This window comes from Trichoplusia ni, unplaced genomic scaffold (assembly GCF_003590095.1).
Source record: "Trichoplusia ni isolate ovarian cell line Hi5 unplaced genomic scaffold, tn1 tig00000182, whole genome shotgun sequence".
Taxonomy (NCBI): Eukaryota; Metazoa; Arthropoda; class Insecta; order Lepidoptera; family Noctuidae; genus Trichoplusia; species Trichoplusia ni.
This window is the reverse complement of record NW_020799994.1, coordinates 166,876-194,826: the sequence shown is the minus strand read 5'-3', so window position 1 is coordinate 194,826 and position 27,951 is coordinate 166,876. Positions and strand designations below refer to the sequence as shown.

General features: G+C 39.0%; 1 protein-coding gene across 1 annotated transcript; it reads right to left on the bottom strand.

The window, feature by feature from the left end:
* Positions 1-314: 314 nt before the first annotated feature.
* On the bottom strand, positions 315-27,714 carry LOC113506975 (microtubule-associated protein futsch). Its single transcript, XM_026889825.1, has 7 exons — positions 27,045-27,714; positions 13,467-13,547; positions 10,413-10,454; positions 9,903-10,109; positions 9,360-9,632; positions 641-9,203; positions 315-515 (listed from the first exon to the last, which is right to left on the bottom strand). Exons 2-7 carry the CDS (start codon positions 13,531-13,533, stop codon positions 410-412), a joined length of 9,258 nt encoding a protein of 3,085 aa, XP_026745626.1. The 5' UTR covers positions 13,534-13,547; positions 27,045-27,714; the 3' UTR covers positions 315-409.
* Positions 27,715-27,951: the final 237 nt, after the last annotated feature.

Below are 27,951 nucleotides of genomic sequence, written 5' to 3'. Positions count from 1 at the left end.
ATAATTTTGAACGTTTTTATTATAAAGGCATAGTCGTTTACAACTTAGCACTATCGTTTGGCACTGACTTTTGTTAGAAAAGATAAATAATATAATAATAAATTAGCCCTAAATTGAAGACTCAAAATTCGTAAAAATTTTAGTTTCAGAATTAACATTATTTTAATCACAGTCATGAACAGTTATTTTCTTAATTGATTTGCGCGTGCCACGACGTATTGTGAAAAGTAAAAACAAAACAATAGCATAGATTACTACATATGACACGAAATCTTAAACTACTCCATGGGGATAATTTGAGTTGAGCATTATTCTTGTGCATAGAAGAGTAGATGGAATTAATTATCACATAGGCGCTTCACCCTTGTGATCGCGTGTACGAGACAATTTGGGATCTCTCGTAGGGCTTTCACCTTCGTCTTTTGGCGGATACAGCAGCTGCTATCATTTGCCTTAGCATGGGCTCTGGAGTGCACGCCTTGGGATCGCATTTCATCTGGCCGTCTCCTCCACATCTGTAATTGAGAAAATTGATTAGCATTAAGTAACGTTATTTAAGTAAATGATTTAAATAAGTTTTAATATCAAAATCATTCATAAGTTGTGTAAGAGTATGAAATGTATCAGAGTAGGTACTTACGTGCAATGTAAACATGGTCCTGATGATGATCGCACTACTTCCCCTACTTTGTACGTGTGTCCCTTTATTTGGCAGCCTCTTCTTTGTGCTGCGCCCTTGTACGAATGAGTCGGGAAATGTGGAGGCAGGGTGGTAGTCGTTGTCGTAGTGGTCGTTGTGACGTTGACTGTGGTTGCCATAGACACTGGACATTCATATCGGGGACAACAGAAACCTTGAATCGGTTCCTCATGACATCCATGAATAGGCGGTGGACAACTTTGTTGTAAACAGATAATATCACTTCTAAAGCAGAAGCAGAAATCGCATGGATCGTCTCGTGGTATCTGTTGTGCAGAAACATATACCTTGCCACCGTAGCGACAAGTACCAGGGCCGAATGCTTGATCTTCTTCAATATAATCGGGTTCGCCGTATCCGTTAGGTCCCGTTGAAGGGAATTCTTCCTCTGGCTCCGGAATCTTTTCGGTAGGCTGTGTGTCCGTGATACTAGGTTTCTGAACTTCAGCGGCTGTGCTTGTTGGTGGCACTTCACTGGTCAAAGCAGGCCTGTCTTCTGGTTTAGCTACCTTATCATCTGAGATTTCTTCTTCTTGTCTAAGAGTTGTTGCTTTAGTTGTAGAGAAGATTATTTCATCTTCAGCTACGGATGTTTCTTGTGTTGGTTTCTCTGAGGAAAGTGGTTCTTTTGTGCTCGATTCAGAAATGCCAGTTTCCGAAACAGAAACTATTGCTGGTTCTGTAATAGCTTCTGGAGTTGTTTCCTCGGAGACTTGAGTTGGTGCAGAAGTAGTGTATTCTTTATGGGCAGTCGTGTACTTACTATCTTCGGCCGTGTCTTGTACAGTGACTTCTACTTCTTTTTCGGTCACTCCTTCTTCAACAGGGGTTTCTTCACTAGGTTTCCTGTCAACTTCGGTATCTTTTGTAGCAATCTCTAGTGCTTTTTCTGTAGTCATTTCTGGCTGTTGATGTTCAGTTCCGGGGTAAACTGTCGAGCGTTCGTTGTCGATTGGTGATTCGCTTGGATTATGTTCTGTAACCTTTGGAGTATGGTCTTCATAAGGTGAAACATCGCTAGTTTCCTCAGTAACCTCATTTTCAGAAGGCAACTCTGTTGTAACTTCTGCAGCCGTCTTATGAGTATGTTCTTCTAAAATAATTAAGTCTGGTGTCGTTTCTGAAGTTTCAGTCTGAGATTCGGTAGCTTCATGTGGTTTGGTATCTACTTGCGGTTTTTCTGTTGGCTCTTCATGACTATGAGGGGATGATTCTCGTAGAGTAGTTAGAGTTTCTTGTTTCTCAGTAACTGGTTCCTCAGGCACTAAAGTTACTTTACTAATATCTTCTGTGGCTGTTTCTTTAACATCATGTTCTTCCGCAGGTTCTGTCATATAAATAGGTACCTTTGTTTGTTGCTCTTCAGGTACGGTAACCACATCAGGCAACTCTGGTATTTTAGTAGTTTCTTGAATTTGTACTGTAACAACTTCCTGATCTTGTGACTCTTTTTCGGAAATCGTGGTTTCTGAGTGTTCAGTTACAAGTGATTGAGGAGTTTCACTTGTCACTTGCACTTCAGGTTGCTCTGTTTTTGAATCTTCTGAGGAAATTGGCAATTTAGTAGACTGTTCTTGTATTTCTGTAACAGTAGGTTGTTTCATCTCATGGTCATGCGATTCCGTATACAACAAACTTGGTTCAGTTTGGTCCTCAATCTTTTCTGTTGTCTTCGGAATCTCAGTGGGCATGACTTCAGAATCATTCGAGCCCTCTGATTTTGTACTACTTTCTGCAATTTCTGGTGTATCATATGTGTCAGGGGCTTTGGAATGGACTTCTTCTGTAGTAGCTTCATGCTCTTGTGAATATTCTTCTATAGGCGTCGTACCTTTATGTGTTTGATGAGTTTCTTCAGATACACCTGTCTTTTCGTCATCCTTTTGAGATTCAGTTATATCCAATACTGGCTCTTCTGTAGCGTTTGTCAAGTTGTCTTGTTCATCTTTGTTAAGTTCTGATGATTGTGTACTATGTTCCAAATCGTCCCTAATGGCTTGGTCAGGTAGTTCTGTTGCTCCAATTTCTGGTATGTAGTATTTAACTGTGGTACCTTCTTCACTTATTTTTTGAGTTTCTAAAGGTATTTGATGTTCTGTTGATACATCTTGACTACTCATTGGAGTTTCTGTAATAGTTTTATCTTGTTCTTCATCTTTTGGTTTGTCCGATTCCGAAGTTTCGGAAGTTGTTTTCTTATCATCCTGAATATCTGGCTGTCCAGACACTTGAAAAGGGTGCTCGGTTACATCAGATGTACTTTCAGATTCAGGTGTAACAGCAATTGCTTGATCAGTCATATGTGACTCTGGAACTGGTTTTATGTCACTTTCTTCATACATTTTCGTTGTCATTTCATCCTCCATCAGACCACTTTCTGGTTGTTTATGTTTATCATCTTCAGGTCCTTCTTGAGGCTCTATTTTCACAAGTTCATCGCCTTGTTTTCGCGTTGTTAGTGATTCGAGGTCTGGTATATCAGTGGACGTCTCTTCTTGTTGACCTAGTGTGGACTTGGTTGTAATTTCATCTGATGCTGTTTCATCATGTAGTTTTGTCGCTTGAGTACTGGGTTTCTCTTCGACGTCTTGTTTCGGACTAGTAACTTCATAGGTTTCTTTTTCGATGTCCTGGCCGGAAGTAATAGCTACATTAGGAGTAGTTTCATAGACTCCCATTGTTGTCGCCTCGTCTTCGTCTGGCTGAGATTTGGTTGGTGTTTCAGGAACGAATTCTGCTTCCTCAGTTTGCGTTGATTTGGAAGGTAAATCTTCGATCGGCATTGATGTACTTACATCAGATGGCTCAATTACAGCAGATTCTGTGCTAAATGCGGGTACATCTTCACCTGCAAGTGTAGTTGATTCATGATAAGGCGTCTTTGTGACTTCTTGTAATTCTGAGGTTGAATCTGTAGAATGTAATGAAATTTCAGGAGTCACTTCTTCAATATCGGATTTCGTTCTTTCTATTTCAGGAAGCTCGGTTCTAGATCCTTCCTCAGTTACCATTGTCGGTGTTTTCGTAACCTCGTTTATGGATTGGTCTGTTACTCCTACATCATCACCGGAATCTGAAACAGGTTTCTTTGTGGTTTCCTCTGCTGGTACCGTCGATTTAATTATGTCTTCATCAAGCAAAGTAGGCTTATCTGTCATCTTTTCATCGATTTCTGTGGGTTTTGTTCTCATATCATCTGTTGGAGTGTATTTTTCAGTTACTTGATCGTCAACGACTGTTTGTGTTTCCTTAACATCAATCTCGGTGACAGCTGGTTTCTCAGTTATAACATTTTCAGTGACAGGAGATGTTTCCTTGTCATTATCATCCATTGGCACAGGGATTTTCGTTATTTCTTCATCAGCATCTGATGGTTTGTATTTAGCATCTTCGTCTATTTGGATAGGTTTCATTGTGACGTCAACTTCTGTGAATGAATCTTTTTCATCATCATTGGTGACAGCAGGTATTGCAGTTACTTTTTCTTGAATATCTAAAGGCGTATCGGATACGACTTCATCTATGGCTGTCGGTCTAGTTTTTGCATCTTCATCAATCTCAGCAGGTTTCTCAGTTAAATCTTCAACGTTGGCAGATGTTTCTTTTCTGTCATCTTCTGATAGTACGGGCTTCTCAGTTACATCACCTTGAAGGACAGGCGGTTGTTTATCGTCATCTACCAAAGTAGGTTCTTGTGTCGTTTCTCCATCAGTATCTGTTGGCTTTCCTTTACCATCATCAAACTGGGAAGGTTTATCAGTAACATTTTCATCGATTACCGTGGTTTGTACTTTGTCATGTTCGTCATCAGTCAATGAAGATTTTTCAGTTATTCCTTCTTCAGTATCAGTAGTTTTTCTCCTGCTGTTATCATCTGTCACATCAGGTTTATCTGTTACATACTCATCAATAACTGTTGGTTTAGATTTGTTTTCTTCATCAAAGTAATCAGGTTTGCCCGTTACTTCGTCGTCATCGACTGTCGGTTTAACTTTGCTATCTTCATCAGCAATGTCAGGTTTAGCGGTAGCATCCTCACCTATTTTTGCGGGTTTTATTTTTTCTTCTTCATCTACTGCATCTGGTTTATTTGTTACATTTTCATCAAAGGCTGTCGGTATGATTTTGGTATCTTCATCAATTGTATCAGGTTTACCTGTTGTATCCTCATTAATGATCGTCGGTTTTACTTTTCCATCTTCATCAATCAGTTCAGGTTTTCCTGTTGCATCCTCATCAATGACTGTTGGTTTTATTTTGTTGGCATCATCAACTATATCAGGTTTGCTTGTTACATCTTCATCGACGACTAATGGTTTTACTTTGCCATCTTCATCAATAAAATCAGGTTTACCTGTTACATCTTCATCAATGATTGTCGGTTTAACTTTACCATCTTCATCTTCCACATAGGGTTTACCTGTTACATCCTCATCAATGACTGGTGGTGATACTTTGCCGTCTTCATCAGGTTTACCTGTTACATCTTCATCAATTATTGTCGGCTTTACCTTGTCATCTTCATCACCCATATCAGGCTTGCTTGTTACATCCTCATCGATAATTGTCGGTTTTTCTTTACCATCTTCATCAGCCATATCAGGTTTACCTGTGACGTCCTCATTAACGACTGTCGGCCTAAGTTTGACATCGTCATCTATTGAGTTAGGTTTATCTGTTACATCCTCATCAATAATTGTCGGTTTAACTTTGCCATCTTCATTAGTCGTATCAGGCTTGCCTGTAACATCCTCATCAGTGACCGGACTCGTTTTGCCATCTTCATTGGTAACAGCAGGCTTTTCAGTCAATTCTTCCGTTATAACAGATGTCACCTTCTCATCACCTTCTTCAGTTAGCACAGGTATGTCTGTAACTATGTCGGATGTTTCTTTTTCGTCATCACCAGGTAATTTTGGCTTCTTAGTTACTTCTTCATCTATAGCTGTTAGCTTTTCTTTACCATCGTCATCTGTCAGGGCTGGTGTTTCAGTTATTTCTTCACTGATAACAGTAGGTTTCAATTTTTCATCACTCTCCGTCATTGTGGGTGACTCTGTAACCTCTGCGTCCATAGATGTGGGTTTTACTTTATCATTTTCGTCTCTCAGAACTGGTTTTTCAGTTACTTTTTCATCAATATCAGTTGGTTTACCCTTAAAGTCTTCATCAACATGTTCGGGTTTCTCTGTTAAATCTTCATCAATGACTGGGGGTTTTAATTTGCTGTCATCGTCTATGATGGATGGCTTTTCAGTTAGTTCCTCTTCAATTTCAGTAGATGATCCTTTTTCGTAATCATCGGTAACGGCAGGTACGTCAGTTACTGTTTCTTGGGCATTGACTGGTTTTTCTGTTATAACCTCATTAACGTCTGTTGGTTTAAATTCACCATGATCATCTGTCACAGTAGGTTTCTCAGTTATATCATCTACCATGGCAGATGTTTCTTTTTGGTCATCATCGTAAGAAACAGGTTTTTCCGTCATTGTTTCTTTAGTATCAATAGGTGTTTCTTTATCGTCATCTAAAATCTGTATTTTTTCTGTCACTTCGTCATCTATGTCTGCAGGCTTTTTCGTTTCCAGTTCTTCATTAATTGCAGGTTCTTTTTCACCGTCATCTTTGCTTGGTTTCATGGCATCAAGTTGTTTTTCTGTTGTGTAAGTGTCTGTTTCTTGTGGTTGTTTTGTTGTTTCGGGTACTTCAGTTACTTTACCTTCATGCAAAACCTCTACCTTTTCTGTTACTTCCTCTGTAGGTATAGATGATTTTGTACTTGTGTAGACAACATCTTGGGTTGTTATTTCCTTTTCTGATATGCAATTAGGACCATCACATTCAGATGGTATCTTTGCACTTGTATCAGATGTTTCTTTCCTTCTACAAGGCTCTTCTCCAGTGCATTCTTGGGCGGCAATATCTTGAGGAGTCTTGTGTGTGTAGTCAGGTACAAATATAGCGTTAGGATCACAATTATCTCCTGTGCAATCAACCTTTTTGCACGAATCTCCCTCACAAGAAGTGGCCTCTTGAGTAGGAATTTCCACGGATTTGCAATCTGCCTCATTTTCACAGGTTGGACTTGTATGGGGTAATTCAGATTTCGGACCAGTCTCACCTGAACAACTATCAGCAGTACAAGGTTCAGATCTTTCTGTAGATTGTTTGACTGGTTCGCTAATTTCGCATTGGTCACCACGGCACTCAATTGAAGGTGATGAAAGAGGAGACTCAGTTCCAGACATTTGATTGTCTGATTGAGGCGGAACTGTCTCTCTAGGATGGTCACAAACATATGTAGGACAACAACCATCAGGAGAGTCATAGATGGATTGACAATTGTCCATGTAATCAGGTGGTGGGCTACATATTATAGGATCGCATTTGATAATGCTACTCACGCACCTACATCCTGTATGGCAGTTGTTAGTGCTTGGCACCACTGAGTTGTTTCTGAAAGTAACTCCGTTTAATAAACAATCTCCTTCGCCGGGAATGCGGCTTGGTTCCTCGTGATGTTCGACATCTTCAACAAATGCAGTTGTTTCTGTCGGTTTTTCTGTGCTGTATAATGTTTCACCTTCATGATCTGCGGAGGGTTCAGAGTGTTTCACAGGTTCGCTTTCAGTTACTTCTGAAATATCGAGGTTTAAGTCTGGACTGGTTGATTTCGAACCTTCAGTTTCTTCCATATCTTTCGTGTATTCTGGTATTAAAGTGGTCATGTCTTCTTCGATTGACGGACTTTCAGAACTCGAACCAATCTTTTCATCATGCGTCGATGTAGGTATTAAACCTTCATCTACGAACTCTGGCCTTACTGTGGTAGATATAAAGTCTATTGTCTTTTTGGTAGATACACTAATTTCATCTTCTTTTCTAAATGATGGTTCTGTTGTCACTGTGTACTGATCACCTTTAGTAACCATAACATCTGGAGTCAGAGTTGCGGTGTCTAGTGTCATTGTTTGTTTCATGTCCTCATCTTGTGTTTCTGGTTCAGTAGTCTTGGTATCTACTAAGTGGGGGGCTGAAGATGTCGATTCTTCGTTAACTTCATTAGGTATAGTATTCAATCCCTTATCTGGTTCTTCTGTACTGATTTCACCGTCATGTGAAGTGATTGTTGTAGTAGGTACAAATTCACTCGGCCTTGAAACTTCATCTATAGCTGTTTTGTCAGTGGCTGATTCTTGTTCGACATTAACAACAGTCGTTTTCTCACCCTCAATCGAAGGTTCAGGTACTTCCGTGACATTCGGAATATGTGAATCGGTTGTATCCTCTTCAGCTACAGCTACAGTATTTTGGGCGTGATCTGGTTCAGTCGTCTGTTTTATATCCTCTTCTGCTGGAATATTTGTAGAGCTTGAAATGAATGGTTGAGGTGTAGAACTTTCTAATTCATTATCAATTTTTTCTGTTTGTTCCTCTTCTTTAGCGACAGTAGTTCTTGAAATATCTTTTTCACCATCAGAGATTTCTTTTTCTGGTGTAAATGTTGATGTGTCGAATTCAGATGCAGAAGTAGCGGCAGTAACAAATTCTGTCTTTTCAGATGATACTGTAGTTCTACTATCTTCATTTACGGTTGAAGATGTGCTTTCACTGACTTCTATCGTTGGTTCACTTGTAGTAAGTAGAGTTGGTTCACCATGAGATTTAGTATCGTCAACATCGTGAACTTCATCAGGAACAGTATTTAGGGATTCAACATATTCTGTGCTTGTTTTTTCAGGGCTTGTTGTGGTATAATGTTCGTGAGGCTTCAACTCTGCTGTTACTTCGTCTAACTTGTCAGTAACTTTTTCTATGGAAGACATCGTTGTTGCTACACTATCATGAGGTTCTAAGGTTAGGTCTTCTACATTTTTGTCAGTTTCTGTGGCAGGATGCTCCTGATCTTCATGCATAGGAGCCTTTGTGACAGATATGAATTGCTCACCATCTTCAGTGGGAGGTATTGTTTCACCATCATATTCTGGTTTTGATGTATCATGATCATCTCCGCTACCTTCGACTTCAGGTTCCATAGTCGGAATGGATGTGTATAGAGCTTCGTCAGGTTCATTTCTGTACCCGCTGCCTTCAACACCAGTTCTTCTTGGAGGCAATAACGTTGTGACCTTTTCCAATACAGATTCTGTAGTTGTTTCTGTAGGCAATTCAGAGCTTAGCTCGTCCCCTTCACATATATAGGTATCTGGGCAGCATTGGCCCTCTCGTGGAGGTAGGGAAGTGCAGTTCTTGCCTTCATTCTCCATGGGTGCGCCACATTCCTGTACAACACAAACTATATCTCCCTTCATACAATAGCAATGTTCACAGGCTTTTTCGGTTTTTATTAAAGCTCCATCCGCGAATATTTGGTCATCGTGCACACAGTCTTGAGTCATTTGTGTAACAGGCGAAACAGTTGTTGTAGTCAGTAAAAATCCTGGAGTTGGACGAACAGTAGTTGACATGTCGTCCAGTAGAGGCATTTCGTCGTCTAGGTGATCTGAAATGGTAAAGCAAATCTATTAGCGCACCAGACATTATATATAACAAAATGGTGTAATAGGTACTAGAGAAGTCGTGCTTATTTTGTTCTTATTAGTACTTTATCAACATACTAAATTTCAAGATTTAAAACTTAGCAGGCAAATTTACTTACCACAAGAATAACGGACCGGGCAGCAAACATCTTTGTGGTAGATCGGTGTACAACCATCTACATGCAGAGTACATTCTTGCATAACACAAGTCGTCATATTTCGTATACAGTAACAATGTTCGCAAGGTTTGTTCGGTGTCGGGGGCACTTTAGATCCTTCAGGGAAATATTTGCCGTTGATACTGCATCCGTATTTGTCCAATTTGCCAAGTCCAGTTGCTCCATATTCAGCTGGAGACGTGGTCGACGTAGATGTGAGTAGGTCAACTGGAACTGTTTACAAAATTGAATTGAATTTACTGTGAATAATTATAATTAGCAATGATCATATTGTCAACCTATGAAACTATTTTAAATCATAAACAGTGTACTATAAATGGCAGTAATAAGAAATGAAATTATTGCCAGGCAAGTCCTTAAAACAAATATGTAAACAAAATTCCCATAGCTATTCAAAAACAATGGCTGCTTAATTCAAAGTGCATGTGAACAAATCGATTAACATATTCGAAGATTTGCAATAAGATTTTGATAAAAACTCACCGTCCGGGCATGTAACGATAGGGCAACACTGGTCCGCTCGTTTTTCGACAGTGCAGTCTTGACCGATGGCTTTTGTGAAGGGACATACCCTCAAGTAGCACATCAGCATTCGGTTGTGGCAAGTGCAGTTTAGGCAAGGCTCGTTCGTCATAATTCGATCGCCTTCGCCATAATGTTGGAAGTTGTAGTAACAACCTTCCGGAGCTCCTGGAACATAAACGCCAACATTAATTTTAGCAGATAGTGAGAGGCGCATATATTTTACATTTCATGGTGTTTTCAAGGCATAGCAATTTTAATTGGGTTTATTTACGATTAAACCCTAAATTGCGTAAAACGTACTTCATTGTATTTGTAGTCAGGTAATGATTGTGTTAAAATCTGATATTTTTATTTGCTTCTACTAGGAAATGAAAAGAGTTACAACACTTTGGATCTCATAACGTATCCATAATAGTGTCTCCCCGTCACGTAGCAAAATAATAATGACATTATGTCCGATTGCCTTACCTTCGTATAAATCTAAAGATGTCTGATTGCTGGCTGTAGGTGCTGAAAACATAATAAAACGAAAATTAAATACAATTCATAAAACATTTAAATATAATGTTAATTAATGTTGTTTGCGTACTGCCTCTCAGTGTTAATTTAATTTTTCAGTTTCTCGTAATTTTCTTATCGGGTATTGCGGTAAAGTGACTCGTGTAAAATATGTTCCGCTTGCATGTTGCCGGATTATATTTTTTTCTTCAATCATTTTCAATGTCATGTAAACTCATAGTGAACCCTTGTAAAAGTAACAATCTTATTTCACGTGCTCAATGTCGATTGATTAAATACATTATTTTGTAAAATATCTGCTGAATGTATTTAACGTGATGAAAATGAAAAAGAGACTACTCTATTGTTTGAAGGTTTTGTTCGAACATCAACTGCTGTTAAGAGAAAAATATCGATACAGACATTAAAGTCAGAGTGTTCTGAGAATGTTTTACTGCTGTTTTACGACTGACTTATTAAGCACGTTACAGCTGGGCAGGATATTAGCTGCAAATCGCTCGAGACCCGTGATCGGTCATCGTCTTAAAGTCGTTTTACATATCCGTTTTACTGCGTATAATTACTGAAGCTGAGCGGCGAGGCGACAAAGCTGTAATTAAACTAACGGAGAGAGTCGTTAACATGGAAACACCGACTTCTCTTCGATTTTACTTAAAAATGAATTAAAATACTGAAAGAAGTGTAATTATATTGAACACAAAACAGCTTATTCATAAGCTTGTTGCATTTTGTAAATAAGTTAATAAAAATAAATGATGTAATTGACCATTAAGAGTAGCAAAGTACCTAACAGTTCAAGTTACTAAGTAATGTATAAAACAAGCAAGATACAGCATTTAATTTGAATAAGTAGCGAAGTAAATGCGCGTTTCAAAATTTTCAGAACTTGAATAGTTTAAAATCAAAATGCAAGTGGTGGAGTTGATGCAGTGTGTGTAGTGCTTATCAGAGGACACCGTTAGGGCCGCGGTCTCGGCGGTGTCGGCGCGCCGGAGTATGGCGGGTGCGCGTGCGCAGTGGCGCCGCAGCCAGATCGTCCACCTAACGGTCGCCAGGAATGTCGTTAGCATCCAGTTTTTGCCAGTTTTTGGATTTCGAATATGCTATTTCCACTCTCACGATCAAAGTTGGCTCTAAAAGCAACGGAGCTCTGATTACATCTAACGGGTACATATTTCCTGTTTTGAATATTTAAAATAACTTAATTCGCGATAGATCGCTTAATTTGAGATGTAAAGTGGGTTACTCCCACGTAAAAAGAATAAGTATGTACCGTGAGCGATGAAATGTCCAAATTCCAAGTGAGCTAACTGAATAATAAGTACCGAATCATACCCGAGTTTTCGGGTACGTGACGTAGCATTTCTAATTCCCATGATACCTAATGAATCGCGTTTTCGTATAAGTGTGACGTTATAAATGGCTTTGCATGAACAAAAAACTACTTAATGCAAAATCGTGCGCTTAGGAACACGGGTCGAGGCAATCGAAATGAGGAGGCAGCTTGAATTTAAAATTTGCACTACATTAATATGGATTGTTGTTTCAATGAATGAATGTCGGCGTGGTCGCCATGCGTGATGAAGTTCACACGGGTAGACCTAAACATTGTAGGCCGCATTTAAATATACTTCCTATGTATAACATAAATTCAATTCGAATTCTTTGAAGGAACCGTGCTGCGGATACTAAATCTGCGCGGACCAAAATAGCTTCATTTAATAACATGCATCGCGAAACAGACACGCACTCGGAGCGTTCAGACCTCAGTACAGTTAGTCGCGGCTGAGGGAAGATACGGTCACGTGGCCGCGCCCTGCGAGCCTGCACTCTCAAACTTGGGCTATTATACTAAACTTAGCACTTCCATAATAACTACTCTTGTTGAACTTCTTTCGACATTTCGCTAATTCAAACATAGTAACCATAAACATACACCATATTTGTGAGAGAGGCATTCGTTTAAGAGAACGTCGCTTGTAACGGTGCGGCACATTTAATGTCTGGTTATAAAACTGCCATAACTTGAGATGCGTATGTAATTATTGAGATAAATGATACACAAACATACATCATACCTGACCAAAAGTGCATAGACGTTAACTGTGAATGAGCTATAACGTCGAGGCCAATTAAAATAAACGTTCAATAGTCCAATTAAATAGATAGCGTTTTTAGATCATAAGATTACCTACATATTTCATTTAATTATATTCCTGACTTTTGTACAGTTATTTTATAATGTGCTCTTGGATTTGGAAAAACATTTTGTGTTTGACATGTCGTTGGAACTTGGGCACGATATTGTCACGACTGCTACGAAACACGATAACAAAATATAAGATCCTATTGTATAACCACGATCAAAGTACAATAAATCAGAATTGGTTTAACGCCTAAACGAACTCATTAGCATTGGTATTACCTGTTGGAATTTATTCGTCGAAATATATATTGTCATCATCAGACTTGATATTATTTATAGTCTATTTGCAATGCATATGTTTACAAGGATATAAATAACTAGGTGTATCCACTGTAAATACATACATATTAATGAATAAATGGAAAGGAAGACTAAATAACGACACCTATTGCATAATGATTGTATGCAGATTTGTCCACTGTATCAGTGATAATAGTTAACAATTAATTGAATTATTTCCTTTCATTATTTTAATGTGTGTAAGTGTTGCCAAAAAAAAAATACATCAGTCGTAAAAATAGCAGTGAATGTATAGTTTTTGATAATTTCATATTCACGATAATTTATTGTGCGGCATTTACTCGCTCGTTTACAGTTTTATGGTAAACATTAAACGTGTTTTGCAAATAAATAGCTTTATAAAAGCCACAAAATGTAGAGCTAAACGAGCCTAGCTTTATTTTCTTTTTCGTATAACAAATTGTGTGTTGGTTTGTTCGATGGAGAGAGCAACGCAAACACAATGAGAGCAGGCGGGTATCCCCACAGCAGCATCTACCCTTGTAGGAGGGACTCACCCGCAGCCGAGCACGCGAAGCACGCGGCCAGCGCGATCAGCGCCCCCGCCGCGCGCCGCCGATCCATCTGACCCCGTCCGTCTGCAACAATCACACAATCGAATCAATTACTGTCGCATCGTATCATCTCCACCTACGGCGACACTCTTACAGTCACAGGGGGAATGGAATTGTTTTACGATTCAATTCCAAGCGCGTGCCGGGGATAGTTAACGTTAACTATAATGGTGCCAATACATTTACACTGACACTATAGGTTAATAGAAAATTTCTGAAAGAAAAATATTGTTAAAAGTATCGATTTTGCATTAAACAATCAGCAATTAAGTTGTAACATTTAAAAAACTAAGCAAGACCCGAATAAAAAGTACTACTTAAGTAAAAATACTCATAAATAAATGACAAGAGTTCAAAACATTTTTTTTCATTTCTATAACGCCGATCACCAAAAAAACTTGTATGATGAAAGTCAACTGCTGTAACATTTTCACTATTATTTGGTTGATTAACATTGTACTGTAGAACAGTAAAAATACTAATTGACTATATTACAAAAACGAATATGTATTGTGAGTACAGGCACCTTAAGAGGCTCTTGTTACTTACACCCCTGCGACGCGTGCTTGAGAGGGAGAAGCGTTAGGGTCAAAGTACATAAAGAGACTCGGTACCAACATATACTAGCTTACTACCATACGGATATACATATAATAACACAGTATCTTATAAAATGTAAACATCTGCCTATAAATTTTATTCGAAATCAGTAAGTAGGTATATTACTCTTACTAAGTAGGAAGACGTGTGTGTGGAAGGGCAATATGAAATTCTACTTAACCGATATTGTTGAACGGTACTAAGAGTCGGGAGCTAGGCCAAGAAATGCGGAAATGTAAGGTTCGCACAAAAATGTGCCCATTTAGCTGTGAGTGAATGGGGAGTTTAACTGTCCATTCAGAGTGGCTGGAACGACAGCAATTCAAAACAATGTTGGCAGTGGGCAGTTTTAAAGGATTTTCAATGAAATACAACATGCTCACGTATGTGCTAACATATTTCTAGAAACAGCTGTGAATATTAAATATTGGCAGTCTCTGACACCTTCCACTATAGTTTAGGACCACATTCTCTACAGTTACTGATAACAGTTACACGTTAAGTATATTTCGATTTATGTTGAATGGTTCGAATTCACGAGCTGAAATATTTTCGAGTTGATATTTTATCGATATTGTTTTTATAATCATCGAGTAAATTGTACCTTATGTTCTCGATACAAATATAACCGTTTCCATGGCTGAAAGAGTCAATAACTGCGGAGCAAATTATTGTAACTCCAGGGTCCGTAGCGTAAGGCGAGCGTTACCGTGGGAACGCATCCGCGCCCGCCGCGTTCTGCACACTCGCGCACACACACACACCTACTCATTACGTACCGCGTACACCTTACACGCATTTTTTAACAGCCACCCTTACCTCCTCTGTCAGTCGTTGGGGAGCTTTCTGTATTTTTTCTTGTCATAAGAATACTCACATGCCTATGCGAAGGTATGTGAGGTCATGAGTACTCGTTAAAACGACTCCTTTAGTAATAAGTGATGTATTATTCCAATCTAAATTTTTGGAAAGTTATGTCTTATAATATTCGCTATATTCTGCAATTTACAAAATACACGAAGAAAAAGGTGCGCAAATATCCATAGATATAATCTAAATGGTTATTGTAGGGTACCCTCCGTCTAGACACTCTATGCAAGTCACCTCTGTCGAGAGGGTGAGGGTGCGGAGAGCCACCACTATCTATTTATTTGCTTTACTAAAATACCACGTGTTCCTGACGTTGAGAGCTATTCACAATGTATATATAAAATGTGTATAAAAACGCTATATTTGTACGAATATAGCGTTTTTTCTATGGCCTGTGTATAAATAACAACATTATAATCGTTTAACTCTACTATAATTGTCCCTACTATAATATACACAAGTACCGAAATAATTAACATAAAACTCGTATTACATTATGAATATATGTCTGGGACTCTGATTCTTTCCTTGTACACAATAGAGACCCACTTCTCAAGTATAATTTGGCATACCGTTTTTTACATCGTAGTGACGTCAAAAGTAACAGTTAATCCGATTAAAATAAACCAGAATTTGAAACGCAGTCAGATGGAAAGCCACAAAATATGTGGCGCACTTAATTGTTTTTGTGAACTCGTAACTGTCGAGCTTGAGACGAGTGTCTCGTCATTGATCTCACCTATCTACTCATCTACACGAACACTTCAACAGCTACGCGGCGCTACGCAGCCTCTGTAGACTAGACTTCATGCTTTAATTGTATTGTCTTGTAAAAAAATCACGCGATATTATTGCGTATTTTCCATAACACATCGATTAAATAAAAAATGTCTTCACATACATATGTGAATAACAATGCATTTCTATATTTTGGATTGAATATTTATAAACATAGGACATAGGTAATGGTCCTATTGACTGTCGTAAAATTCTTGGCAAATACGTGATGTGATTGAATCAGATCAGAAGGGCGTACCGGGTGTACGGCCGGGGCCCGCGCGGCATGTCCGCCTTGCGATGTTGCCCAACACATAATTTCGGAACACTGCAACCGCAGCGAACATTGACACCAATTTCTTGAACATTGAACAACTGCTTTGTGATTGGGAAGCTCTATAATGCATTGTTATTTTAAATGTAAGTTCGATATTTCTATTCCATTTTTCGTGAATTATTTGTTGATTTGGATTCATTTCGAAAGTCCATTGTTTTAGGTGTTTACTTAGGTATTAGATGAATTATGTTCTCATAAATAAATAGTATTAGTTTCCCATGACAATTCAAATAAGTACTGAGCTTCAAAATTTATTCGTAAATTATTTATAGTAGCAGCCTCATGTATACCGAAAGGTATATTTAGCTGATGAATGTTCTCTACCTATTATTTCAGTCCATAAAAGTGTTTAGCTAAGGCCGGATCGTAGGCTAAGAGACAGCGTACTAGATGTGAGCCGCGATGACCGGCGGGTCACTCGGCAGGAGGGCACAGAGTCACGGAGCACTCCCACCTACTCCGCGAATGCGCCATGTATCCATGCCACTTTTATATTCTCCTTATAGATAGCAATCTAAACGTGGTGCATGTACAATTATATCGCAGCGCAGTCGTATCGATTTGTAAATTCTCGCAAGACGTTCTCACAGCTTTGAGTTCGCAGGCGCAGCTGTATTGGCGAAGCACTCACCTACCCAATGCGCGCACGCGGTTCGCACAATGCGCTCACGTACGCGTGTCGCGATTATCGGTCGTCGTAAATTACAAGTGATTAGCATAGAAGTCGTGTACACGGCGACGGTGCGACGTTATTAGATTCGGCTACAAGGCGACACTACGTCGTTATTAGGCGATAATTGTCACTGAAGTGTAGCGGTCGATTAACGGCAGACGCGAGCAGCCACGTACATACTAAGTAGACGCGGCATGCACACGTCGCATACCACATATGTAATGTACACTCACCCGTGTATGGCGATTATTATAAAAAGGAATACCTGTTTTTAATAAAATATTACTCCAAAGATTTGTACTCTAACTTATAGCAACCAGAGGATAATAAAAATTGAAAAAGGTTATTCATAAAAGTAGAAGCATGTCGAGGAAGTAACTCGTGGCACGGTTTGTGTGCCTCAAGGGAACGGGTAGGAAGATGGCAAATATTAGTTTCCTTCACGAGGTGCTCGCGGTATGTTGACCCACGCAAATTTTGTGCCAAGAGACGAAGAGATACATCGGAATATAAATTATCTATACCGCTCTTTGCGAACAAAACAAAACTTGACATTTCTTATTTGTAGTCAATATTCGTTGTGAGTAGGAACTTTATGGTTATTTATATAAAGTTAATAACAAGCAAACACAAAACTGAACATAAAATTCATGATTGTAAAGCATGATTCCCGCAAGGGTTGCAGGAAAAATATTTTGTCGAAAGAAAGAACAGTGCGCGGAGGCACGCACTCGTAGCTAACGTAGTCCGAATAATTTAGGTAAAACCACTTTAGACGTCTCCATCACCGTTACATACCGTGTTAACATTCCGCTCATGCACTCGAACGAATTATCTTATTTCCAGGCTATTTCGTGATGTCGATCCGATCAAAAATTTTAATCGACTATTTACAGTAATTCATGCTAATCATTATATTGAAAGTATTCAAGCGTTATTGTTGCGATATATCCGCTAGAAGAGTTAACGCGATTTCTTTTGCACTAAAGCTCACTTTTAATGTCACTAAGACCATCAAAGCTCAAAACTCGTAAGTACATTCTATGTCTGTGTGCTCGAGCCTCGAAGAAAGCCACCGTTAGTGTGAGTGGCTGTTGCTAGGCATAGCTTGAATTCGCGATTGTTGGTCCGCGGCCGCGTCGCTCACACGATGAGCGTTGCCCCCGTACGTCGCCTGCTGCTTACTTAGCTATAACTCCACTCAGCTACGTTCCAGGTTGCCGTTTACTGACACCTCTCACAATTAACTAATACAATGTTTTGTTTTTGTAAATACAGCCATTCTTTAATAAAAACTTTATGACTTTACGTACTCACTTTTATGATTTGAGAAATATTGCTGTTTAGATTGGGAGCAGCATTTTTTAAGATCTATGCGACTAAAAGTGATGTGATGCGTGTACCCCTCGCGGTTAACGACATCCTCGGTGTGAGCTCGCCGGCCCCGCCGCGGAGGACGCGCCCTGCGGGTCCGCTCTCTGACACAAGCTATTAGGGCGTCCGCTGACCCGTGCGCCACCCACCCCTAACGCGGCCGAGGAAACCATGTGTGTCTCATTGCCCACTAAATCAGTGACCTTTGAGTTCCGCATCCTTTTTATAGACATGTGTATATAATTAGAGTGCTAAAGTTTGACGACATTGTCGTGTGGGGTGTGTGGGCTCTATGGCCGTGTGCCACATAACAGTTAGGTACGCGGACCAGGAAGTGAGCGCCCTCGGCATGATGTCTATTGACTTGTATTCGCAGCCATGTTCGAATGCTTCGTGTCGAACAGTGTTTACGAGCGCCTGGCCGATAGCTGACCAGCCGGCCAGTCATTACCGGCCATATCTCTATGTAAGGAATGAATGCCAAGTGTTCACAAACGAACGCTAGAGTTTTGCTTAAACGAGTGAGCAAAAGCACGTAGTACAGTTTAAACTTTGCGGATATTTCCTTGTTAACCGTTTTACTGTTCGCACATGAATTTCAAGAAAACCTTGATAGTCGGTGCTTTGTTATGCAGGAACACTATATTTAAGAAAAGATTACATGCAGAAATCAATTACAACGATAAAGTTTTGCGCTGAGAATTAATAGCATGAGAAGTTCAACTCGATACTTTCTCAAAGTGCTAATAATGCACTTGCATAAACTTACTTCACGTGCACTGAAGTACCTACAAAAATAACAATAATAGCTATAGAGCCCTGTTTTCGCAGTGGAACTGCATTGTAAAGAACAGGTTATTGCGCAAAAACGATAATAAAGAGCCCTAGACATGAAATATTTATACATCGCATTATCATATTACACGGGAATCGTGGTCATCGTTTAGAAAATTATGCAATTCATTTTCACTTGGAAACCACAGGCAGTACAAAAAATACGGAAAAAAATAACAAAGGTACGCTTAGGTGAAGCAAGCTGACCCTCGTCCCTTTCTGCGCTTGGATAACTTCCATAAACATATATTACAGCAAATGCCAGCAATTATAAATGTATGATAGCCAAGAATTATGAGAGCCAAGTTACAGAGTAATGGACATCGTAAGTAAGTTGTAAAGAAAAAGTTAAGTACTAAATAATGGCTATACTCGACACAGATCTCGATTTCCCGAACTCGTTGTGGACTCGGAACCGTGACCTTAAATACATCGAGGTTGATATTTTGAACTCTCTTATGTTATACGTATTGAGATGCGCGATCAATTTGAATGAATTACCCTTCAGCACAGCACGGCCGGGGTCAACTAATGCGTGCGGCACCGACCTACATTTGAAGGATTACAAGTAGCTGCCGAGAAATTTTACCGCTAACATTGCCATATAAGCTGTATGAATTTTAGGTCGGTACAAGCATAGCATGCTCTTGCGCCGACATCTGCGCAAATATTGATTTAGTAAGTGGAAGCCACAATGGCGGCGGTCGCCCGCTTGCGCGCCCTACGCTCTCCATGCCACGGTACCACCGCCTATCACCGTTCTTTCACCAACGTACTCTATCATCTATGTTAAGTAAATAATATCAGATTTTTCTCACGAGTTATTCACTTGCGGCTAACTTATATAATATTTGTTTTACAGTAAGTAAAGAGCTTGTTTTAATGGCGGAACAAGTATTCCCGTAGACTTTGTCATACTCATTTGCTGTGAGTATACCGATAACCAACATATTTTTATATAATTCTCAATTTAAATTATTTTCAATCGCGACGGGGCTAAAGTATTAAAATCAGTACAATGACCGCGTCCGGAGATCACCGTGAGTGTCGTGTTTACCCGTCGATTATATAGTTGCAGGCATTTGGTTCGCTTTGAATCATCACTTAACAATATACTGATCGAATTCACTTAAAAAGCTGTTAACTCTCTGTGACTTGAATTTTGTTAACTTAATTTACAGTTTCGTTTGGTTTAAAACTGTTTATTTGTGAATCGTTTTACTTGGAGGTGGTTTAACCTATAATTTGCTAAAAACTGAGAAAGGCACTTTGCAAATAACGATTTAATTTTATATTTAGTACCAGGAACTGTAAAAGCAGATAATTGAAAGACATTAACTTTGACTTTACACATTTCAATAACTCGGAATTAAGATTACCGTTAGGGCATTACCGTCATTACAATTTTAATATATGTTTTTCAGGACAATTTATGTGTCATAATTATGAGTTTATATATTTATACATATTTACCGTTTCTTTTTTTATTTGATGTTAACAATTAACCTAAAACTTAATGATAATCGATACTACTTTACCATTTGATAATATTATTGAGAAGGATTATACGAAGAAGGCATCGACAGTGATGATTGGGCTTCCTATATAAATTAAAATAAACTAAGGAAGCGTAATATTATAAGAGATTACGTCAATTCTATAGTTAGCTAAGCTCTATAATCGCCATCAAGCACGATGCCTTTTTTTAAGTCTTATGAGAACAGCGACGCTCGTGATTAGCTCTAGCATCAAGATATTGAATGAATACTTGTAAAAATTATCATTATTGGTGTAGAAAAAACTGTCGAGAAAAAATGCCTATGTTAGTTCAAGGTGAAGATGTCGGCGCACGAATGTTTAAAAGCAAATTCAGGGAAGCGCCACGAATCAGGAAGTACTACGCCACAAATTAATCCTAATAACCTAATGATCGTTGTAACGCGTAGACACGAGCCTCGTCAGTCTGTAAACACGACGGCTGCTATTGTTAACGAAAATACAATAAACAAAAGAAATATGCTTGTTGGAGGAATATTGTGATCGAGATTCAGCCAAACCAATAAGTTTCGGCTTTCGATATCATAAAAACGGATTATACGAAAGAAAAGGGCCAAACATTTGGACGATAAGTATATTTTCATCTCATAATATCTTATTGATTTTCAGGTATTCATTTCCTTTGAGTATTCTTCTTGTCTGAATAATTCATGTGGGGCGTCCGTTGACATATTACTTCCATTGAGACCCTTTTAAGATTAAAGGGAAACAACGGCGTAAGTAGGATGGTACGTACTTCATGCTAATGGTTGGGGTGAATCTCAATCTAAAAATACTTAAAAGTTGAAACATATCGATTGTGTATTTTTTGGTCTTTTTTGAACTTTGTGCAGTAAGATTCGAACTGGAATTCTGTAAACATATGAATGTTTACGACAACAGTTCAAAACTTTATGATCTCGTCGTGATTGTAGAGCAAGTAATGCCTATTCTAGTCAAGTACGAGGAATCGTGAGAATGGATCGCTTTGCCAAATAAACGTAACGGCTCTTAGGTATGTATAAAAATGTTAAGAAGGTGCTGGGAGTCGCCGACGCCGGTGGAGGCGGCGCGGCGGCGGACCGCGGCAGAGGTGCATGCGCCTTACCCACTCGTAGGACAATGACATCGCACGTTCCGCACTATAAAACAACCTCTGGACATTATGTAGCCTCACCTAAGCCTTTTTATTAACGCGAAAAAGTTTGATACAACATTTAAAATTACCTATTTCTTATTTTAAATTTCATGCTTATTTTTGATCTAACGATAAATGTTATCAAAACAATTAAAAATAATGGACGTGGTCTAAATATATCAAAAATATATTATCATACAATATAATAAAATATTAGCGAAAAGGATTTTTAAGTATTTAAATTGCTTATGGACAAAGTCGCTACGTACAAACTTTTTTAAAACGCTACATTGACTTAACCTTTTTAAGAAACCTCCGAGAAACTCATATCCTTTTTGAACAACGAAATCTTTAATAGTTCACATGAAAGTTCAAAACGACTGGTGTTTAAACATAAACAATGGGCTGTTAGTCGTCGAGTCTTTATTCTCTCACACTTTAGATCGGCACGCAAGGGTCTCGGTCACTACGGTGTTCCGTGAGTGCAACAGACAAACCATAACCGTCATATATCGGTCGGTATAAATACTAATTGGTAAAAGACCTATTCAAACAAGACATGAGAATTTTTACTCGGTAAATGGTAAAGTGGACATGTCTATTTGTCTTGTTACTTAGTGTGTGGGTGCCATGAGCGTGGGCACCGGCCAGCCACTCCGTAGGGAGGTAGCTAATGCATCGCTTTACTCGAGCCTCGCCGTATATCGACACGATCAATTTCACGTCTAGTTATAAATTCTGTCAGTAGTGTAAGTCTACGCCATTCTTTATTGTTAACATGAATTTAATAGCAATACTTGGAGGTTGAATGCGAAATATCGAAATGAAATGAGCCGTCTTGCGAGCACCGATATTATCATTTCTTATTGTTAGGAGCACGAATAAATATGACTGCTTGACAAAGCGTCGCGATGTGAAGAGCTTATTCGCATTGTAAATCAATATTGAAATGTCAACTTAAATATTTTCTAAAATGTCAAATTGATTTAAATATAATTATCTAATGATTTGCAAACCTTTATTATTAATTATTCATAATTGTATTCTCGGGAATCCTATTTTAGTGAAAATAAATAACAACTATTTATAATTTCATCAATTGGTCAAACGTATCAGTAATGTTTAACAATTAAAGTGTTATTATAATCAAAATGTTACACGAACGTTAAATTATGTGCTGGTTAGTCTATTGTTAGAAAAACCCCTAATTTACATTGTACAGGTCATGAGAGTAAGACATGGACTCAATAAAATAGCCGCAGGTATCACATTGAACAACACCAAATTTAGCACAGTGACGTCAATACTTTCACGCCTTATATGAGATTGATTGGCACGGAAAGAGATAACTATTACCTATTGTAGGTGATAAAAACTTGCGCCGGCAAAAAACTTGGGCTAAATAACATCATAACCTACATTCCGATTGGTGGTACCGAGCACCAAGCGAGCTGTTGCCACTGAACGTGAATTTTAAACAGACTTAGTGTAGGGCTATATTCGTATGTTTCTCTTTTATCGGTCATTGTGACTGGCATCGCGGCTTGGTTATATTCCGATATTGATATTCAGACGGCGACGCGTTCCGAGGCTTCTTACACACTTGCACCAGCGCTATGTACATCGGAAACCAATAACCATCCTGTAGCAGAACAATACTTCTCATTGTGCGTTAACGTAACTCGATGTGATACGCTACTACTGTACAAGTTACCTGATGATTCTATATATGTATCTACTGGTTTGTGATAAAAACTTCCGATTCGTGACAGATCGACTGAAACATATAATTATGTGGGCACACATAATTATATGATTTTGAACATGAATTGAGTATCCTAGTCACCAAAAAAAGATTAAATTAAATTGGCAGACGATGATTTTTATAATAAACAATATCACGAACTACACGCTTTGATTGTTGCATAATAGTACACGAGAGCAGCCTATTGTTGGTAAATCTACTTAAATATACCATGAAATAAAAGTCACGTCACAAAATTACAATATAACAAGTGAAACAGAAACGGTTTACGAGCTTTTTTGCGACATTTTTGTGGTCCGGTAACGGTTTCAGCTCTTACACCGGCGCAGGCGCAGGCGGCCGGCCTGGCGCGATGGCGGACACATTGCACTCCGCCGACAACCGAGTTTCGATGACATCTATAAAACTACCAAGAATATTATAATAAGACTTGGTTTTCTTAAAAATTGATAAGGACCAACATTTTATATTTTAACCACGGAATGTGGTCATTTTAAAATTGTCAGTACGATGACGAAGTATGTTTTACAAGAGAACCAAAGGTCTAGCGAGGATCATTGTGAAGTCGATCCACCACAGTCATTAAACCCATAGTTTATTCCGCTCCATTGTGGCTTTCGATTCTTACGAGTCTATAAACCTATATAAAGTGGAGGTAGGTATGTGGGTAAATATTAAATGTGAATGGCAACACATGTGCGTCGAGTGTGGCAGGTTGCGCGGGTCAATGGCACCTGCGAGGCCCAGATTCAGTTCCCCATAAGTTGCCATTTTCTCAGGAAGCGGCGGCGGCGCGTGGCACGCAGCTCTGTCGACGGACGCCGCGAGCGCATTCTGTCACGGCGGGACTGCGTGCGCGCATATTGACGCGCGCTTTCATTAATGCGGAGTCACTGGGGTCGTCGAAGACGTTGCTAACTTTTAAGGATACTTAACTTTATAGCAGCCATATATATATATAACGGATATGTTCCTGAACTCCTGAGACGAATAACCGTATCTAACGTTCTATTGACTGGAGGCGGGGGGGGGCTCTTCAGGAAGATTCAGAAATAAAAAATGTTGATCTCATCTTTGTAACAACCCATGAACCTAAAGTGTGGGCACTTGTATCGTTTTTGCCATTGCTAAAAAAGCGTAGTTAGTTTAACATCACGGCCATTAGGCATATTTAAAGGAAGAACGTCAGCCAGGCATTTAGCTCCCGTCAACTAGGCGTATTTCCGTGCTCTAAGTGTGAAACGTTTAAACAAAAGAATCGGAAGCTTGGCGACCTTGTGAGACCATCATCAATGATTGCAGCTATTTACTTTTGATTTACTCTTAAAATTTGCTAGTCAACTACTACAACTACATCATTCGGAGTACAAATTCTATTTTAGCCTTGTTTCTCACACAGATTGCGTAATATACGTTACGCATGTTGCCCAAGTTTTCGGTTTATTTGCTTCTATTAATAAATGTCAGAGCGAAATAACCTTATCTCGGTTTCTTTTTTACCGTCGCAACACAAGTATGCCTGGTAAGTTGGACACATATCTTAAATTAAAATATCAAAGGAGCCAAATACACAGATTAGCGCGTTAAGTAAATGAACTAAACTGCCAGTGTTATATTATGTTCTGCTTAAATACCGCGAAGAATAGCTACTTGTAAGGGTTCTGGAAACAAAGCGTGTCTGCGGAGATGGTAGTTGCAGCAGCGGCGGTGGCGGCAGCGATGGCGAAGGAGCCGCGAAACCTTCACCCTGCACTTGAACTCGGCGGGCGCGGCGAGCCCACCCGCGCCGCCCGTCGCCCACCGCCGGCCGCCGCCGACCGCCACCGACCGGCGCAATCAACCGAACCGAAACCGACAATTCGTACAATACATTCACCGACTTGCGTTACATATTTTCGGAAGTACCACTGTAGCATACAAGGAAATCCCTTAAGCTATAAATCTAAACTTCTCAGAAAGCTACAGAATAAAACCTCCTGGGAAATATAAACTTTTGCAACTTTACGCGAATTTTACATTTACTGAATTATTTCCATAAAACTGTGTACAATAAACTTAACGATCAGCTTGTGAAAGTCTTCGTAGCCGTCACAACGCTGTTGATGCGGTTTTATTATTTGAGCCGTATAAATTCTGAGTCAGAGTTCGCAGAGGCAACACACTGACCCCGAATAATAAATTTCGCCGCTCAATGAGCCCCGAGGGGGCTGCCGATCCGCAACGAATCCAACTCAAGATAAATACGAGCTATAGAAAACAGACCGCAGACTATTCATCTTTACTAAAACCCCGAAAGGTAAATGTACCTAATCTCGTAGTTACCCTCTCGTTCAAACAAAAGCCTTATGAAGTAAATGGTTATTGTCATTCCTGTGTAGATACAAAATATTGTTTATTTCATTTGAATATTCCACATTACTCGCGAAACCTGTAAGAGCTTTTGTGTGTTATAAAAAATACTTGACTGCATTTTAAATGCAGGAAGAAGTATGAATAAACGATAAAGAAACAGCTAAAAACTATAGGGAACAGCATTCGTCAGCAAAAGTTATTGTTAACTATGTGAAGGGCTAAACTAAAACAAGCTGTGCCCCGAGTGAATGCGCTTCCTCCTTGTAGCGTACGTGCCGCCGAGCGCGGAGTTTTCCCTAAGACAACGGAACCATCCCTATTCTGTGAGAACATATTATTCAGAAAGGAGAGACTCAACCCTACGTTACGAATAAGATTTCCGTTCTTGTACAAGGAACATTTAATTAGTGTGATAATTTAATCGGTGGCATGATATTTGTACAATTATTTTGTGAACAATATCTTTTATATGCATCAACTGCTTGATTTGAATTCAATCTACTTTGTAAGTACAATCGTGAATGATTAGCGGTGGTGACTGTGAAACATTGAATCCGCTACGCTCGTTGTTGTGGCACGCGGCTGTATCCGATTCACTCACGCTATGTATTTCACCTTTATTTAATTTATGCCAATTCGGCTGTTATTAATCATTCAATAAATTAATTTATTGAAAAGGTAATTCGTAACATTCGCTATTTTTATTTCAATAAGCTAAACAATGTGACCCGCGCTACTCAAATTAAAAAAATACTAATAATTACTGCTACTTAAATCCAATTTCTAAATATTTTGTTTCTGTATTCATTTGAATGATTTTTATGCACGATAAACTTAGAAAAACTGGAATAAGCGTGGATGTATGCTTCTTTTTATAAAGTGCCGCGGAAAATGTATTACCAATTACCACCCAATAATTTAAATGTAAAGGTAAATTGGAACATTGCAATAGAAGTGCACTATTACTAATCTTTACATTAAATACATTTAAGAGATTTAAAATATTTATTCGTAGTTCTTAAAGGAAAAATTATCGACTTAATCACACACGTTCTTTGGCCTGAACAGCGGAAAAGCTCGTAGACCGGCTTTTTCAGATAAGTACCTCGCCAGTGCGCTCTGTGTATCTGTACGAAATAATATTTCGCAGTCTCCTTCACTTAGTGATGCAATTTTATTTCTATTTAAATAACGAAATTCTATAAAAAATGCACAAAAATATTCAAGAGTATATAAACTTGAGAAAAAGAAATAAGAATACTTACCACTCTTTCACAATGAAAATATTCGCGTTCACTAGACGGCCGGCAGATTATAATTCAAAGTTGTTGATACAGTGTGTGTACCAGTGTCCTGCAGTTAACAGTTAGATCGTATCGTTGCCGGAGCGTGGTGCTTTCGGCACGGCCGGGCCGGCACTGACGCGAGGCGGGCGCTCGCGCGATGCCGCCGCTGTCGGAGGCTTCGCGGCGCGAGCTTTCAGCGACACAAGACCCGCACGCACTGCACACTGCACTCGCCCTCGTCTACCCACGCGTTGCGATTCTCTCGATCGTCTACTGTTCCGAGCGCCCGACGCACGTTTGAACTCTTAGCGGCGTCCGCTTTAGCGTATAAATATGAGGTCCGGTGGCGGGGGTCGGCGTCGGGACCCGACGCATCGCGAATCCACATCGGCATAAATTGAAGATGCAGCCGATGTCCTCCCCATTGATTTTATTGCTTATCTATTAGATATAGCCAATTAGCAAAATTCTCACTAACGCTGTCGTGACCGTTTCCGTAATCAATGCGCATGTTACGTATAAATTATTAGATAAGAGATAACGAACATTACCTACAATGTTATGAGTCGTGTAACGTATGAATAAACCATATTGTAGATATGTACGTATACTTTTGAGTAAATAAATCTATTTATAAAAATATATGAGCTACATGATTAATTCTATAATTACTATATTTGTGTTTACGAACCTCTAAAAGTATGTATATTTTATTTTTAAAATTTATTGTTCATTATTATTTATTATTACAGTTTCACAAGAAATGCAAAATTAAGTTCGACCTAAATCTAAAATATCTAAGATATCTATTGTTTAAAAATTACCAAGTCAATCAATTATTCGGTTTTTGTAAAGCTTTTGCATATGGACTAAAAAAAATTGATTG